Genomic DNA, 19,294 nt, shown 5'->3' with positions numbered 1-19,294 from the left:
CATACCTAACACTGCTAACATTGCGTAACACCCCACGTCACCCTTGAAAGTGTCTCAAGGCACTCCAGGGTGCTTGCAGCACTCTGGCTGAGAATCACTAGAATAAAAGAAAAAAGTTATTGGGAGGTAAAGTAGGATGTGAACTTATTGCATGTCAAGAACTCCTTGGTGACTGCCCATGTGCACAGTCTTACTCCAAAGACCATACAAGACAGCTTCCCCCACTTTCATTAAGGGGCACACTACCTCAATGGATTGCAGTGTAACTTTTTGAAGTAATATTAAAAAGGTCCTCAAAACTCGAAGATCCATATGGATGAAAATGACTAAGTGACATGGATGACTAATCTAAACATATTGTTAATAGAGCATTTCAAGCCCCATATCGGCTAGTGTAGTCATGTTATTGTGTATAAAATACTAGCATTCCAACAGCAAAGATAACATTAATTAAAATACCACAGGTAAACTAGCAAAGCAATTAAAAATAAACTTTCTAATTGCTAAATAAAATACTTAGAGACCATGTCCCACCATAACTATTTTTACTTGCTTCTCCAAGGTCGCCATAATATTTATAGGCTGGTTAAATTACTTACCTCCCTTTCCCTTTCATTCTTGGACAACTGCATCTGTTTTAACATCTGAGATCGCTGTTCCATCACAAGTGTTTTCTCATATGTGAATGCTGAAATGTCATTTTCAAACTACAAAAATAAGAATTCATTCATTTAAAGAGGAGAAAGTTCTCATTTACAAAAAAGTCATTTAGGCAATGTCTCATGTTTCTTTTTAAATGCATCCCATATTAAACCAAACTGGTATTAGCAGAATAAAATGAGAGAAAGTTACTTTACATTTCATTCTGCATCATAATATATACAGAAATGAACAGATATTATAAGAAATAAGGAACAACACTTTTGTTTCATTTTGTATTTTATATTAAAGTATCTAGGGCGCGTTTACATGAGACGCGTTAATGCGCATAAGCCTAATTTAATATGCACTACAGGCGTGCATCTACATTTGTGCACCCTTAATGCACATTAAAAATGGCAAAATTAGGTTAATCATGCCTAACTCTGATACCTGCAAATGCAGGTATCAAATGTAGGCACAATTAGTTATAAATGCACATGAAGCCAGAGCTCTTGGCTAGCCACCTCTCCTCCCCCAGGGAGGAGCTGCTCTCTGGCAGCCCCTAGCTGCAGGCTATAAAAGCCAGCAGTCATTTTGTGCCCTGGGGCACACATAACAACAGCCTGGACAAGACTGCTGATCTGTGCAGGAGCTCAGCAGGCCCTGTGTGCTCCCTAGACAGGCCATGGGCGGTCTGTCTGGCCTGTCCCCCTCCAGAGCTGCTGCTTGGCCACAGGTGAATGATGCAAAGGGCTGCAGCTTGTTGCACCCCTTGCCCAGCCCTGATATCCCCCCAGCCCTCACAGGCCGTCTCTGGCAGCAGGGCCAGCACTTGCTCCCTGCTGCTACTCACCCTGAGCTGTCTCCTGTGCTTACAGGTCCTGTGGTGAAGTGCCTCTGCTGCATGGCTCCCAGTCACTGGCTGTGCTCCTGTGCTAGGTGCTATTGGCAGCCATCCAGGGCTGGCCACACAGGTGCCCAGACAGCCAGCGCGGTACAAGAATGTCATTGTCCTCCTGCCCATCAAGCCCAAGCCCTGCTCATGTGCACATGCCTGTGCAAACTGCCCAGCTGGGTCCAGGAGGTGTTGCAAGACCTCGTGGCACTCTGGGTACATGCCGATGTGCAGAGGCAGTTCATGCAGGTTGGGCACTCAAGCGCCCACATTTACAAGGCCATCAGGTGGGATGTAGGAATGAAGGCACTCCCGGTTGGTGCAGGTGTGCCATGTAAAAGGTCAAGGTCTTGTGGGCACAGTGGATGGCTGTGACAGACTTCAACTGTCAGTCCAGTCATGCTCAAAAGTCCATGCCCTTTATGCAGGAGCTGACCCACAGTTTGGTACCCCAGGAGCCAGGCCACATCCCTCTGAGTGCCACCAGCAAGGGCAGTCTGCCTGATCTCCTGCCCCACCCTGATGCCTCCAGGTACTTGCATGGGTGCAAGGCTGGACCCCAGATCTGAGGCCAAGCAGCACATGGCCCCTGGTGCAGAGCATCTCATCTCTGAAATGTTGCAAGCTCACAAAAGGCTTTGGTCTCTTGCCTCATCTGGGCATGGGGGAGAGGCTACCAGCCTCCGTGGGGATTCAGGCCCCAGGTTGCTGCCATCCACCGCCGGAGCAGTCGAGATAGGTCAGCCATGCCAGCGGCACACCTGGGACTGGACCTTCCTGCTCCAGCAGCTCATGGCAGTGTGGAGGAGTGGGAAGCATGGGAGCAGGCCTGGCAGTTGGAGGACATCACCCAGGTGGAAGCATGGGACCACTAGTCCCACATGAAGGGCCTGAAGCAGGAGTATGTAGAGCAGCTCCAGCAGTAGGAGTATCCCAACTACCAATCCATGGATATTCTCTTGACCTTGGCAATCATGTACATGTCCTCCACTGCCCAGCTCCAACCCATGGCCCTGCAGGGCCCCTGGGTCCCACCTGCCACCCTGCAGCAGGCCCCTACCTGGCCCTGGGAGGAAGTCCTTGGGCACTTCCTGCCTGTCAGATCACCTGGTCTGGCCCCTGCCCTAGACCTGCCACCACCCACCTGGATCTGGGCCTGTCCTCCCCTGCACCACGCAGCCGGAGACCCAGCCTCATAGGAGGCTGCATCTGCTGGAGTCACTGCAGCCCCTGGACCAGCAGGGGAACATTTAGGAGCTAAGGTGCTGGGCATCTGCCCTGAGGCCCTCCACTCTGGCCTGAATACCCAAAATATTGTAAATAGTTTTCAATATGTATATAGTTTGCCTCTTGTAAGCAGGTTTTGTATTACTGGAAGGTGGTGGAGGGGCAATGTTCATTAAGTGGGGAGGGATGAGGGTGAGGGATGTGAGGGCAATAAAGTTACTTTTTTGTTGTTGTTGTTTCATCCATATGCATGTCCTAAGAGTGGTGCTGGGAGTGGGAAAGGGGTAAGGGGTGTGGGAGGCAGGGTAGGCAGGCTGGAGCAGGGAGTGCAAGAGGAAGGGGTTGGGCCAGGGCCTCCCATAGCCAGTGCCCTTGCTGGCAGGTGTAGCTCTACTGGGGCCAGCAGGAGGAGTGCGGGGAGCCAGTCAGTACTAGCAGGGGATGGCTGGAGTGGGAGCAGCCCTGGCATAGGGAGGCTGGGTGGGCAAGGAGGGAGCTGGCCCTGCACTAAGCACACAGCTCCTGGGCAGGCAAGGGGCTGGCCAGGGATCAAAGTTCCCAAGACGGCTGCCAAGTGCTGGCAGCAGGTTTTGTCTTCATATATGACACAGAACCTAATTAATTTCTGAATTGTTGTTAAAAGATTTGAAAAGTGATGTGAAATAGAAGCAGTTATGAAGAAACTTATCTTTAGCCATTTACTGATTTTAAAATAAGTGCAAGTGGTCGCTTCAAATTTGTGTAAAAACTATATTTTAATCAGATTCACTTTTAGCAGCGATTTGCCTTGTGAATCCTTTCAGACTACCACATACAATTAGCTATTTAAAGGTACATTAGTGGTGTAGGTCTATACGTGCACACCCTTAATGCACCTTAAAATGGCAATTTTAGGCAAGCAGATATGAAGTTGTCTCTATCATTCTCGTCTAACCAACCTAATCTCCTTTATGATTCGGTGACTCGCCACCTGGATAAAGGAGAAGGGGTGGATATTGTATACCTTGACTTCCAAAAAGACTTTGAACTGGTATCCCATGATGTTCTCATGAGAAAATTGGAAGATAGTGGGCTTAACTGCAAGATGGTTAGGTGGGTACGAACATGAGCACCAGATCGCCAATGGGGGGTAGGGTGTGTGTGTGGGGGGGGTGTCCATCAGCAGCTGATTGCCGAGCCCACAACCACCAGTGGCAAAATCGGAAGTGCACTTCCACCACCGCTTCCAGTTTCATAGCTGGTGCTTCCAGGGAGTGCACGGCCACTCTCAGGGGGTGCATATGCACCCTCTATGCAGTCGCCAATGGGTACAAAGCTGGCTGCAGGGTAGGACTCAGAATCCTAATGAACGGATCTGTCTCATCTTGGCAAGAAGTGGGTAGCAGTGTCCCACAGTACTTTTCAACATCTTCATCAATGATTTGGATGAGGGGGTGAAGAGCTTACTGGTCAAGTTTGCAGATGACACCAAGTTATGGGGAAGCATGATCACACTTGAAGATAGGCTACATATACAGGCAGATCTAAAACAGGCTAGCAAGCTGGGCAAGTCAAAACCAGAAGAAGTTCAACATCAAGAAATGTAAAGTGCTCCACCTAGGAATGAACAATCCCTTGCACACTTACAGGCTTGGCAACGCCAACCTGACCAGCACTACAAATGAAAGAGACCTGAAGGTATTAATAGACCACTGCATAAATATGAGCTGGCAATGTGACACTGTTGCCAGCAGGGCAAATAATACTCTGGCATGCATCAATCAATGCATCTCCAGCAAGACCAAGGAGGTGATTCTTCCACTCCACTCAGCACTGGTGAGAGACCCCAACTGGAGTACTGCATCCAGTTCTGGGCGTTGCACTTTAACAAAGATGTGGTACAACTTGAGAGAGAGTCCAGAGAAGGGCCACCCATATAATTAGAAGCTTGCACAGCAAGCCATATGAGGAAAAGCTGAGGGACCTGGGACTCTAGCCTGAAAAAGAAGGGTGAGAGGGGCTTGGTAGCAGTTTACCACTAAGTCATGGGAGTACATTCGGGGCTTGGCAAACAACTGTTCACCAGGGCGCCTTTGGGAAGAACCAGGAGTAATGGCCAAAAAATCCCTAGAAAACATTCCAGGTTCAACATTAGGAAAAACTTCTTCACAGTTAGGATGTCCAGACTGTGGAATAAGTTCCCTCCAGAGATGATGCAGTCGCCTACCCTGGAAATCTTCAAAAGGAAGCTAGATAGTCATCTTGCAGGGATCACCTGACCCCACCTGTCTTTCCTGCCTGGTGCAGGGGCTGGACCCAATGATCTTCCAAGGTTCCTTCCAGCCTTATACTCTATGAATCTATGAAATTTAGGCAAAAATAGCTAAAAGTGCCTTAATGCACACATAGACGTGCTAAGGCGCGTAAACCCTGTACGTCAACTGAATTGGCACTAAGTTTAGTCCCAAGTAGGTCCACACGCCCTGTTAACACGCCTTTAGTGTGCGCACATAGGACATGCACCTAAATCACCTTAATGCGCATTAAAGTTTAGGTGCACATAAAAGCACATGTAGACTCACTCACAGAGTACTGTTTGGTAATGGCCCCCAGAGTAGCAACATAAATTCGCTCATGCACAGCTTTCTGCTATTGCAGCTGGACTATTTCTGGAACCAGAACTGCTTCTTAAAAATCAACTTTAATATCACTATCATACACTGTGCAGACATACCATTGGACAAGGGCAGTTTCTCTCCAACTGCCTCTACTGAGCCCAGGTAGTATGGAGGAAGAAGCGGTCTGAGTGGCTAGTACAGGGGACAAGGACCAGATCTTGGAGGGGCAGACAGAGAAGGGAGTAGAGTGGGACCAGGGGAGTGAAGGGGATAGGGAAACAGGACAAGAATCCTGTTGGGATAACACAGGGAGATAGACATGGACCCAGCATCAGGATGAGGAGCGAGATCAGAAGTTACCTTTTATGCTGTATAAAGCACTGCTAAATATGAGACCTGGGATATGGATAAGTTAACTCTGCCCTAGGACACTTTCATATTGCTCGTCTTCACATTTTAGGCAAAATATTGAGGTACCCGACTAAAACTTTGTATTAAGGCAAAATTCCCTTGTATTTTCAAGAAGGCTGTAAGAATGACTTTCAGGTTTAGTTCCGAGTTTTTAATTAACATGTAAACTACATAGCAGCTTACCATTTCAACAACTTCCACCTCAGCATTCAATCGAAGATGATACAAAAACATCTGAAGATCCTTTTTCATTTGAATACTGTTGTCATCCATCTGGGCTACAGTGAAAATACGCATTTTACATTTTCTCCAAACCTACACAAAAAGTGAAATAGTGTTATATAACAGTGAATAAATTCCATTTGCTCCTCTTGCTCACCATTCTTTAAGAGAGTTAAGCATATAATAGCTTATTTAGAAAGATGGTGAAATATGCAGATATTTCCTTCTGTCTATAAGTTAGGGACCTACTTAATTTATGGTTTCACAGAAACTGTGAAATCCAGAGTTGTCTGAAAAAAACCAACACAAACAAAAAAAGCTCCACAGCAACAACAAAAACTTAACAAAAATAAGATTCTGGCTCCCCAGGGGGAGGCTCTCCACTAATCAACACTGAGGGGCAAGGCTTCGTGAAGGGCAGCCAGCAGTCAAGATGGCAGGGTCCTCTCATCCCCTGCCCCACCCAGGGCCTCTCTGCCAATCAACGCTGAAGGGCAGAGCCACTGCAAAATGACCACGGAATTAGAACTGTGGGTTATCAACCCACAAAAAATGATGTTTCCCCGTGATTTAGGTAGGCCCCTACTTATAGTGGGGATATTTGTGTGACCAGACTGGGTAACAGAATGACCGAGTTACCTGACTAAAAAAATAGAACCAAGTCTCAAGCTTTGTTCGTTCATTAGGTGAAATAAAATTCTGGCTTTTAGCATTCACTACCTGTCCATTTTCTAACAAGAGTTCCTCCCAAGAACATCTGTCATTACCTTGTGCTGTCGAAGCAGGAAAGGAAGCAACATCAGCATCCCGCCATCATGAACAATCCACCACACATCTATGTGCCCTTCAGAAAAGCGCTCTTGATTTGCTGGAAACAAATCAATGTTTTTGGCAACCAACAGAGCTTGTTGTGCTGCTGTTGTTTCACGTACAGTGTCTGCAGAGAAAAACACACACAAAATGGGATATACAACGATGTGAATGAAAATTGGGAGTCCTTTAAGATGAGTTTATACACAGAGTAACATTTCTCAACTGAAAGATGGGCATTTTTAGAATCGTTTAAGCCACGAGCTTAAAGTCTTGGCTTTTACATCCACACTTAATAAATAGGGGGGGTTATTTATTTTTTTTTAAAGGAGTGCACAGTAAAAACAAGTTCTTATGGACCTCAACTGAATCACTTTTAAACTACTATTCTAAAAACTCTCAGCCATAAAAGAACTACAATATATATATTGATCTCTTACATTCATTTTTCCAAGTAACTCAGAGTTACATAGCATCACTAATGCAATATAATAGTGCTGGAGTGACGTAGCTGTAAAGGCCCAGGAAAATATATAAGATCCAATAGCAAATTTATTTACACGTGGCGTTTTATGCACACTATTGCTCTATTTGCTACTTAGCTCAAGCTGCACCTGCTTTTTCCCCCCCCCCAGACCTGAGGAAGAATACCTTATGCTCAAAAGATCATCTAAAAATCTTTCCCAATGATGTTGGTTTGATAAAAGGTATCTCCCAAAATATCCTTGCCTTTTGCATGCATGGCTAATTTTAGTAAAATTACAGAAAACTAAAGCAGTATGTACCAACAAAGTTTTTCCATGAAAATGGATTATCTGTGAGCTTCCATGACTGCGGCCATGCCATCAGGACTGTATTATGCTTCATCCCTCCGAGACCAGCAGACTGAATTAAATGGGAGACTCCATCTCTCAAATTTGGAGACACCACAATCTGGCAGAATCCCTTTGTTTTTTCTATTGCCATTAAGGATTTAACATTCTATAAAAATAAGAAAGGGAGGATTACACATGGAGATACCTTTAATTATGAATAAAACAGGGAATCACTGTATTAAGAACTAATATGATACACTGTAAATTGTCTGACATCCAGGAACAGTTCCTTAACCCTGCAACCCAATAAACAAAAAAGGCACTGTGATATGCATTAAAAAAAATTAAATCATGTTGTGCTTAAAAATCAGAGTCCTTAATCCCCGCTATGAATAGAGGAGAAGTAGCACAGTGTTTGAGAACTCTGCCTAATTCAGAGATATACGGTGTTGGAACCCAGTGGCATTCTGGCCTGGGTTTTAACTCTGGCACTTAGCATAAGAAAATGATCATGAGTCCGCTCAGCTGCAGATTTGACTTTGGCACTAGACAGCTGCAAACTCATCAACAAGACCTGGTACATTATGTGTACTTGACCGTGACCTGTTCCCTGCAAAGAGGAAGAAGTCTGGAAATACCCTGTCTAGGTGGCCAAAATCAAAACAAGAAATTGGCCAACTAAAAGAAGAAAATTTTCGCTTGGAAACAGAGGAACAAATCAGCAGCAAGACTTACTCCCACCTAAGAATGAAAAAGATTACCCAAGACTGGAAAATTCCAGTGAACTTTAATCATATATGGCAAGTGGAAGCAGGCTTATTAATATGCATTAGAGGGAATGGCTTAAGCTAATTATATGCTACAAAACATAGTAATGAGAAGGTATGTAGGAAAAGGAATTGGAACCCCACCTTGGAACACCTCTGAAGACCAGAAGAGATGCAGGTATCCATCCAAGTTTCTACCTTGCACAGAACTCAGATGTAGGAGCTGGGAGCCCCAGACAAGCCCTCCTGGCCTGATCAACCAGTAGCATCGTGTTCATAATATCTGAGGGTGGTGAGCATGTTGTATTGCTTTTGACCAACTAGTAACTGCTAAAGTTGTTTTGCTCTTGACTTAGAATTGTAATTGTTAGGATTTAATTCACTTGCTTATAGTTAAGGACAACCATGTCTTAGTGTCTATACCTGGTAAAAAAAGACCCAGAGCATCACTGGACATAACCATTGGGAATGTTTTGCACTATTTTTACTGGCCATTATTAGTGTAACCTTGTTGACTCATGAAGGTGTGTGGAGCGGTACTGGATCCCTAGCTGCTTTAAATGGGGTGGAAGGGGATAAGCACCTTTGAAGAAAGTGTCTGAAGTCAAGTGCTCAAGAAACATCTTGAACATTGACAGTTTGACAACCTTTTAACCAGGGTCTGACCTCCCGAGAAAAAGGTCACTGAGAAACCACAACAAAATGAATGGTTCCAGGGAAGGAACAGAACACTACACTGATATGGAGAGCACATGTTAGCTGGCTATTTTTGGGTCTGTCAGCAGGTTTTCATGCTGCCCATTCTGTTGACTTTCCTGCCATCTGCAGACTCGGTGGCAAGGAGCTTACACTGGATGCCTCTAGTCTGATCTTTCTGAAAGAATCCACAATAGCTGTACTTGTCCCACCGCCCATGGGATTTCTCTAGGAGAATGAAAGTATTATACCATTACTTCTTTCTCTACATGATTTTTTTTTTTTAAACGCAATTAAAAAAAAAATCAGAACAAATTAAGTTTTTATATAATATGTAAAATCAACTATATATGGAATTGCAGATTTCTGTCACAATAAATAATAAAATGGGAAAAGACAGAAAAAAAAAGAGGAAGAAAGAGGGAGGGACAGTGTCAGAAAAATGGAAAGTAGGTAAAGGACTAATATTTTAATTAACGAAATCTAAGAATTCTTTCCAAACTGCATTTAAAAGTTGTAACACCTGCTAAACATGACTCTTCATAGATACCAGCTAGAGGTGGAATAGCCAAGTTGATCTAAAGACATAGGCAGATAAGGTTCTTAGAGTCAGTGTTACATCTTTTATTAGACCAACTAAATTGCTGGAAGAATTATTCTTTGCAAGGTTTTTGGTACAAATACCCAATTACCTGTGGGTGCACATTTCTCACAAGATAACCACTCTCTCCCCAATCTTTCAGGTGTAATTCTCAAAAGGGAATTTACAAAGCACCTTTCTCAGATAAGCCTATGAATTTCACTTCATCAGTCTACTGGATATAGAAAGCCATGGACTAAGATGACAGTGGATTTATGGCACATTATAACCTGCCTACAATCTGATACCCCAGGTAACCGCTCTACATTTCACCAGCTATATTCAATCACCAGGTCACCCCCGCCCTCCCCTGAAAAAAAATCTCACACCTATTGTCTATCCTCACCGCTATGCACTTCCATTTTCACACACCTGCATTTTTACATAATGGTTTCTATCCCACCCAAGAGAACACAAAACAACTATAAACTCTCCTTCTGCCTGAAGATGGGTGTTTGTATCCAAAAGCTTGGGAAGAACAATTTTTCAACTATTTAAGTTGGTCTAATGAAATATATCGCATTTACCCAAAAAGTCTTATCTGCCTAGAGGTGGAATAGGTAGTGGTGCCTTATGACTAAACTGGTCAGGATCAAGGGCAGTGGTATGCTGAAAAATATGCTGAATTGGCAAGAAATGGCACTGCATTTCATGACTGCACCATGCAACACTTCCTCCAGCAGCTGGAAATAGCAGTCTACTCCTCCAAACCCCACATACTGGGAATTAGCAAATCCCTAACAGCAAGCCACAAGTGGAAACAGCAGTGAGAGCAGGGGAAAGGGCATATCAAAGGGATGTTTGTTCAATGGATATATGCACCAGTTGGTGATAAAGCCAAAGTGAAAAACTAGATGCAAAGATACGGTCAAGGAAAGTGTTTTATATACTATTTGTACAAAGATATGGTTGACTGCTTATTTTGTTGCATTTTCCCCAAACTAATGCTGTGATCCCTGCTTTCCTATTAATACAGTTTTGTTCTGGACACTGATTTGGTGCTTGAGAGAGGAAGTATTGCCAGATTGGGGCCCTAGGGTAAATATTTAGGTTGTGTGGGGACTCAAGCCAGTGTATTTTCAAAGTATAAAAATACACACAGAAGTATATTTGAACCCTGTCAGGGGTTCCCAGCCTTTGAATGTCATTAAGTATAAACTTTATAATTAACTAGCACCTGATGTCTCATCTGCCCTGACTTAGTTGCCCAAGTCTTTCCATAACCTGTTCTCAGTTGTTTTGTCTCGCGTCAATACATTTAAATCATTTGAGGAAACGCATTTAGATCCAATTCTTCTGCACACTCCCAATGGCCCCTGATTTCCTTTCCATTTCTCCCAGGGCCAGGCTACACACAGCAGTCATCCTTGGTGCTCTAATGGACTGACCAGCACACAAGCAACAAAACTGAGTGCAACAGACAAACTGAAAACTGAAAATACCAGCAGGATATTGCCTTGGCCTGTGGCAGGGTCCCAGTTAAGTAACATAATGCCTGGCTGCACAGCAGAACCTGAATGATTCATATATTAAATTAAGGACAAGTCTGCCCAGGTGTTTGCCACAGCTTTCATTTTGAACCAGACCCTTTCTCCACTCGGCTGGAATTCAGGAGCAGCTCTGCACAGCTGAGCAGAGAAGTAGAGGCTTTTGAAATAAGTGATTCTGCACAGCCCATTTGCTGTGGCTCTGTATACCCAGGTTACTTCACAAACCCTCCTCTTTTCAGGAGGGTAAGAAACCTAACCACACAAAGTATATGGCTCCACTTATGCTAGGGGTCATGGTAAAGGGAAGGACCAAACCGCAACCATGTATATGGGTTAAATTTCTACTGGGAGAATCACTGGTCTCCTAGTAGAAATTGCCAGCATACAGGCAGTCTGTTTCTTACAGAAGGAAACATGTCTCAACTGTCAGAAGTCTTCCACCACAACACCTGGAAGATCCCTCTTATGAGACACTCTCTCACTAGAATAAACACCTGTACACTTGACTACATTATGATCAGAAGCAGTCATTGAGCAGCAGTCTTCCCCAGACCACAGTGACCCTGGTGCATGGGAAGAGTCAAGCTGCTGCTGCTCTCAGCCTTCCCCAGACTGGGGTGACCTAGCCTGGGACAGGTGTCAGGAGCAGTTGGGGTGGGGGTAGGAAAATCTGAAATGTCTGCATGTTCCCCTCACTTGGGTAGAGCTGAACACCTGTTCATGGCCATCAACAGCTGGGGAGTAAGCCACCACACTGCAAAATCGCAACAGGAGCCAATTTGTGGAAGATGAACAGCTCCAAAATGAAAGTTTCCTTTCCTCAGCCTTGGGTCCTCTTTAGAGATACTACCTCACCAGGCTGAGAAACATTGGACAAGGATAACAGAGCACTAGATCCCAGTAATGTTTCAAAACTGAAAAATAAAAAAAACTCATTAAATTGAATGGATTAAATTAAATTTAAAAGCTACAATTATTCTTAGCTTGAGAGATCTATTCAGTTTTATGTAGTTTTCAAACAGACTTTTTAAATACGTATTTGTTGTTTTGCATGAAAAGCTCCACCGAATGAGATTTATGGATTACCAGGGTACTTATAATTGATAATTATATTTCTCTCTGTGAGGTTATTCTGGACTTGTATTTTAGGTTCCTAGTGTTGCTTCAGTTAAAAGAAAACCAAAAGGAAAGAAAAAAGAAAAATCAAATTAGCGATGTGTTATACTGATTTTGAAGTAAGTTCTTTAGACTTTTTTTATGAAAACTCAGTTTCAATTATAAAACCATAACAATGGTTAAGGAAAAAAACAGATAAATCAAAGAATAAAAAACCACCAGAGGCTCACCTGCAGTGAAGTTCAATGACTAATGATCACTTGCTTGGAAATTCAATTTATTCCTTTCAAGTGAGACATGAGTTAATCATTCAGTACAGCTACAGAGGAACAGGAAGAATGCCGGATGAACTTGTACTTAGCTGCAGGGAGGTGCCAATCTCTCCTGAAGTCTAATGCTAGGATACCATATACAGATATCCAGACTGCAGTGCTCATTAGAAGTAACTTGATACCTTTGCAGTATATTACAACTTCCTAGACTACTTTAATCAGTACAGAATTAACAGCTAATTCTCACTAGGGACATATGAGTATTATTAACAAGAACAACTGCAAAACACCACTACATGTGATACACATAAGTCACCAACAATCAAGCAGCACTTAGCTTTTTTGTGGTGCTTTGTTTGAGACCAGAGTTAGAGAGGCAATCTACCGCTTACTGAATGTTAAATCCAATGAAGTAAGCCCTCTACTTAGGAAAGCTTGTGCTGTATGTCTCCAATCCAGTTAGTCTATAAAAGGTGCAGATCTACCCTGCCTTCTGCCTGACTTCACACTAACATGGTTAACTACCTCTCTCAAATCTTGCTTTGAAAGGACAGGTCTCTTTCATTCTGTTGCTTAGCATCATTTTGTTGGCTTAAGTAGTCCAGGACCTAGTCCTACTTGATCAGCTGAAAGTATGCCCAGGACAGAGGAGGATTCACTTAGCAGATTAACCATGACTGGTTCTTACTTGACCCAGGCCAAACCACAGCATTTCTGACAGTCTCCAGAAGGTAATGCACAATTGCTCCTCTGACTCAGCCACACCCCGAATCATACTTTGCAGTTCCTTATTTGGCCACCTCTCTTGTTTAGTTACATACATGATGCCTTTACATGCAAAATGTGATGCTTTTAAGGCAACAAGACCGCCTTAGTTTAACTGCACTCAACTAGTGCAATCCCACAATTTGAGGAGGAAGACCCACCCATCTTTTGCTTTAACAGTTTTTCAGAAGCTTTGGCAAGGTAGAATAACACCATGCTTGTATGTTTAAGCCCACTTACATGGCCAATTGGTGGAAAAGAATCTGGTCCCAAGAGTGCTTTTTCTATGGGTATCTGGCAAACGCAAACCTCATAACTAAGGTTAGATTACCAATATGTTAACATAGATCTGAAATTAGGGCTCTAACTGAGTAATAAATAAAGTATTATCAAGAAACTTAAGCCAAGCAGAGAATCAAAGTTCATAAGTATGTAGGGCTGGAGTGGACTCCAGGGCCGCATCCAGACAAGTACAGACATGCAGTCTGTAGTGCCACAGACCCGTCTGCGGCACCACAAACCACATGTACAGGAGTTCCCTATACTGCTACCTTGCAGTCTGGGGGGTTTTTGACCCTGGGGTCTCCCAGGGTTAAATATTCATGCTAAAAATGCTCAGGCACACTGCCCCAAAACAGTCTGGCCAGCCAGAGCCATGCTCTTGCTGCTGGCCAGGTTCCCAGATGCAGGAATGCCATGGCTGCAGCTCCCTGAGGATGCCAGGTAAGGCTCCCCCCTACCATGGCCAGGGTAACCTGCAGAGGGTATGTGTGCCACTGCTACTTGTGCCCGGGGAAACATTCATAATTGTGTGGATGCAGCCCAGGAGGCCATCCAGTTTATAGAATACACACAACCTTTGCAACACTGTAGCAGACAAAAATTCAGAAGTACTAGGTATTGTTGGATCTTCAAAGACTATAAGCTTCTGTAGCCTTCTGAAAGTGTTGTGGGGGGAAGGGTTGTTTTTAATTAAAGAATTTAACTTAAAACTTGGCACGTTTCATGAAATGCCCTACTATATAAATATCCTTTATTACTGTTTGTGCTTAGATGTGTATCCCATGTGCATGGCAGGAGGTGTGACTGTGGGATTGTGCATTAGATCCCACTGCACCTTATTAATGGTGCAGGGGGAACCTGGGATCACAATGTGGGCTGAAGGACTCATAGTGGAGGCAGCGGGGAGAACGCTGTCCTTGCTGTGACCCTCATGAGCTGCAGGTCCTGCAGCTGAAGAGGCTTGCAGGGCAGGGGGACGATTCTCCCTGCTGCAAGCTTCACAGCTGACAACAGATGCAACCATTGTGATCCTTATCAGCTGTGGGGCTGGCAGTGAGTGGTGCACCCCTGTGGCTGGGGGTCCCTCAGTTGATGGATTGGGCTCCCAGCCATTAATTGGTTAAATGTGTATCTGGGTTGCAGTGCAAGGTGTGATTACCTGGTTAATAACAAGAAGTTAAATGTAATACATAGAGAGGGGCCTATATGGACTAGGAGCCCCAAAACAGTGTTGGCATTGCAAACCGTCTTTTACATACCTCTTCAGCTTTTTGAACTTCTACACATTTATCCAAGTATATTCCTTGAAGGACAGATCCTACAATGGTCAATCCTTTACCAGCCTTCAGCTGAGAGGTGAAAGAAAGCAATCTAGGGTGCTTAACCAGCTGTTCTGAATCCAAATTCAACAAAACTAAGACTTGAGGCCTGCAGTATAAAAAAGCATCAGGAAAAGAACCAGAAAATTAGCATAAAGACAAAAATTACCATGAAAACATTCATGTGCTTGGGAGTCTACTTAATGCATGCAGAAGTGAAGTAAAAAAAAATCATGGCCTGCTCACAGCACTTGGCATCATTTTTGTGGTGAGCCCCCCACACATCTCCCCTTAGCCCCACACTGATTGGAGGAGGAGGGGCCCTAGAAGCCTCACCCTTCCCTGCTGATTGGTGGAGAAGGGAGGGGCCACACAGAAGGTCTCTCTCTCAGCTAATCAGCAGTAAAGAGGAGGGAGCAGCCACCATCTTGGCTGCTCCCCTTCATAGTGCAACCCTGCTCATGACCCTTGCCCCCCACTCAAAGCCCCTGCCCCCCAGCCCGGGCTCCGTGGCTGTCAGCAGCTACCCAGAACCTGAACCAGCTGCAAACATCTGCCGCCTCTCCACCCAGGCTCTGGCCCCAGCTGCCTTCCAGCCCCAGACCTGGACCCAGGGAGGCGCTACATACCGGCAATGCTTCCCGCTGTGCTGCCCTCATCACTTCTGCAAAGCAGTGTTGGAACCTGGCACAGCAGGGCACAGCAAGGGGAGGGTGGGGGGGCAGAAAGCTGCCTGCTCCCAGCTCCCTGCTTCTCTGCCACACTTCCCCTGCAGGCAGGGGCAAAAGCGAGGGGCACAACCCTGTGCTGCTGCCCATGCTGCTCCCATGCACACAGGGGAAGTGACAGGGCATCAGGGAGCTCAGAGCGGCAGGCAGCTTTCTGCACGCTCCACTGTGCCGGGTTCCAACACTGCTTTGCAGAAACGGCAAGACCAGCACAGTGGGGAGCACTGCCGGTATGTGCTGCCTCCCCAGAGCCCAGGTCCGGGTCTGGGGCGGAGAGGCAGCAGATGTTCGCAGCTGGCCCAGGTTCTGGTTAGATGCTGATAGCCATGGAGCCCGAGCTGCTCCCAGTAGGGCTTGCAGCATCCCAGCTGCCTGCTGGGAGCAGCCCAGGCTCCCAGCTGGCAGCAGCTACCCAGAGCTGGGGCCAGCTGCAGCCGGGAGGTTACAAACAGCTGCTGCCTCCCCAGCCCCAACACAAGCTGTCAAACTATTAAAAAAAAACATGATTGCGATTAGTTGCATGATTAATTGCAACTAATTTTTTTAATCATGATTTTAAAATCACACAGCTAAAAACTCAAAATTATGCACTAAAAAATAATTCAAAGATACATAAAATCATGCAAAACCTTTGTATGGATGGGGGAGGGGGCGAGTGTAGGGTGTGTGTGTGGCAGGGGATTTGTGAAGGTGTGGGGGGCTGTGGGTTTGGAGCCCAAGGAAGTAGGGGCCCCGCATGTGGGGTACTGTGGGTCAGGATTAAGAGGCAGCAGCAGGGCTGGGGGGCTGTAGCTTAGGTGTGAGGGGCAAACACACAGCACCCAGAAGGTAAGTCAGTGGAGGGGGATGGGCAGATCAAGGCCCCCACAGTAAGGGAGGGAGTGGGGCAAGGTCAGGGACAGGGCTGGGGTGAATGGGGCCCTGGAGACAGGGCAGGATGTGGGACAGCCACAGGAGACTTGTCCAGGAGCGTGGGTGGGAAGGGATGTGCACCCCCAGGGGAGGCATGGGGGGCATGTGCAGCCCCAATTTGTACATGAGGTAGAAGCAGGCTGCCTGCTGCAGGCTGGAGCTCTGGACCCTGTTGCCTTTACTCCAGAAGCCATGGTGGCCAAGCGGCATGTTGTGCCTCCTGTGGCCAGGCAGGTGGGGATGGGGGAGGACACAGCATGGCCAGCACGTGGCTCGCAGGGCACAGGCAGCAGGGTGCTGAGCCCCAGCCTGTAGCAGGCAGCCTGCCTCTGCCCCACACACAAAATTGGGGGGAGGCAGGGAGCACATGCCCCCCCATGCCTCCCCCAGGGGGTGTGTGCAGTGGCAGGGAGCCACCTCCCACCCCCGTGCCCCTGGACGAGGGTCCCACAGCTCTGCCCCATGACCTGCCCCAGCCCCAGGGCCCCATTCACCCCATCTATGCCCCTGTCCACTCTTTCCCTCACTGTGGGGGGTTCAATCTGCCCCTCTACACTCCTTTCCTCTCACCGCTCCCCCTCCACAGACTTCCTGGTGCAGCACTGCTCTACATGCAGCATGCAGGTTGTGACTGCTTGTGTATGTGTGTGTCTGTGCACAAGCCCCCCACCTTCCTACTAGAGCTGCCTGGAACCTGAGCCCAGACTGCCCTGCGGTCCTCTGTGCTGCCACCACTTCCCTACTGGGTGGCCCAGAGACAAATGGAGCAGAGCCTAGATGCAGGCTCCAAAACTATGTGCGCAATTAACTGCAATTAAAAAAATTAATGCAAGAACTGATTAACGTGTTAATTGTGCACATTAACTGTTATTAAAAATCGACAGCCCTAATTTATTTACGTCTTGAGTGATTCTAGTGGTTTTCAAGCTGAATCTGTAGAACTCTAGGGTTCTGCAGGACAGCAGAAGTTCTGCAAAGAGACTGGGGGTAATGGCAGAGCAGGCCAGGAGGCAGAGTATTTGCACTGCTGGGCCAAGTTGCCTGGCGATGTGCCAGTTCACAGGACAGCGGTAGGGCTTCCATATCAGAAGTGATATGAAAGGATTCTGCAATTTTAGGAAGTTGGGGGACCACTGATACAGTTGAATCCTGTTAACATGTTACGACAATAAAACTGATAAAACACACCAGAAGTCACTGCAATGTGCAAAACGCCATTCCAGTTTCAGTCAACTTTGGCTATTAGTGTATTTGTTCTGGAAAAAATAATAATAAATTCCACTCTAGTAAATTCTACTCTAATTCTAGGGTTGGTGAAACCTTGACTAGATTTTGGTAATCAATAGCATTCCTATTTCTAAAGTGATTTGCATTAAAAATAAGACTCCTGGGGCTCTTACCTCCAGTTCTTGGTGTGTGGATGTCCTGCTTCAACCCGAAGCAAAGCATAGCGAGCTGCATTCAAGGACAACCCCCTGATTCCATCCCCCCATTCTTTTTCAGCTCTGAGAAAATCAGAAATAGAAAGTCCATCAACAGAGCACATTTCCCATTACAGTATGAAAAACAGTACTTTTCTAATAATGAAAGGACTTGTTTAGTAGTTAGAACAAAATGCCTAAAAACCAGCTTCAGTACACCACATGTTGGCTCATAAAAATGGAACGTTCTGAGCTTCAACGACTGCAGAAATGCTACAGCCATGGTTGCTCCGATCCTTTTGGCATCTCCTAACCTATGAGATTGTCAGTGTTCCTAACAACTGAACTCTAATGTTTGATGGAAGGAAACAAGGGAGAATGCATCTCATATACAAAGTGGTATTACTTCAAAGAGAAAAGTTGTGTTGATTATGAGGATTACTGGACTGGATTAATACAGTATGTCAGAAATACAATATTAGTCTCTGAAGTTTGAAATATCGCCTTTCTGAAGATAACAGCTACCAGACAGATATTTAGCGCACGGAAAGTATGAAGACTGTTCTCCCTCCATCCAGGAAGGGCTGTGGTGATAAAAAGATGAGACGAAGGTCTCAGGTTTGTGACAGATTATCTTTTTAACATGCAATCTGGGTTGTCACCTTCTGGAATCTGCGAGTCAGGTTTTCTTACACATGCTGAGATGGTAGAAAAACTTGGTTTGGGCACTATTTTACACTTATGTTCAGACCCTTCTGGGCAAACTAAAAAATAAATTACCACATTAAAGCAAGTGAAACAGATTGGATTTTGGAATAAGTGCTGTTTATAGATGTTTGGGAGGGTGTTTGAGTGTGTTAATCATCAGTATACCAGCTATTTCTTTCTGAACCTCCTTGGTCAGAGAGGAGGAATCAGCCTTGGCAATGGCAGCTCTTCTCATTCAGGTGGAGGCACTGGGAGATCAAATGACAACTTAACCATGCAGGACAACCATAACTTTCTTTAGTCAGCAAGGTAAAATAAAAAAAGCAATGCTGCTCCTTCAGTTTGATGTTGCCTAGGATCTTCCTATTATCAAAAAAGGGAAGATGGAATAACCAATGCCCAGATCTGTAGACTTGTTCACTTGTAGAGGATCTATGCACCGAGTAAGCCAATCTTGATGGTAAAAAAAAAAAAGTTGATTTTAGAAAGAGTCACTGACCAAATAAACCAACCAGAACAAGCTGAGTTTTCAGGTTAAGCCTGTTACTATTACACACAC

The 19,294-nt window shown here is 45.3% G+C and overlaps 1 protein-coding gene across 5 annotated transcripts in view; it reads right to left on the bottom strand.

The window, feature by feature from the left end:
* The window catches only part of LOC109291906 (solute carrier family 12 member 7-like), a 119,636-nt gene that overhangs the window by 14,400 nt on the left and 85,942 nt on the right, over positions 1 to 19,294 (bottom strand). For all 5 annotated transcript variants that reach the window (XM_019509135.1, XM_019509136.1, XM_019509138.1 and 2 more), the window contains exons 16-21: positions 18,007 to 18,111; positions 14,907 to 15,075; positions 7,590 to 7,785; positions 6,762 to 6,931; positions 5,956 to 6,087; positions 600 to 707 (exon numbers count right to left, since the gene is read on the bottom strand). In XM_019509135.1, coding sequence (XP_019364680.1) covers positions 600 to 707; positions 5,956 to 6,087; positions 6,762 to 6,931; positions 7,590 to 7,785; positions 14,907 to 15,075; positions 18,007 to 18,111 — 880 coding nt within the window. The remainder of the gene's footprint in view (positions 1 to 599; positions 708 to 5,955; positions 6,088 to 6,761; positions 6,932 to 7,589; positions 7,786 to 14,906; positions 15,076 to 18,006; positions 18,112 to 19,294) is intronic.

The sequence above is a fragment of the Gavialis gangeticus genome, unplaced genomic scaffold (assembly GCF_001723915.1).
Source record: "Gavialis gangeticus isolate Ggan-Ray unplaced genomic scaffold, GavGan_comp1, whole genome shotgun sequence".
Classification (NCBI taxonomy): Eukaryota; Metazoa; Chordata; order Crocodylia; family Gavialidae; genus Gavialis; species Gavialis gangeticus.
This window is presented reverse-complemented; position numbering and strand designations above follow the sequence as displayed.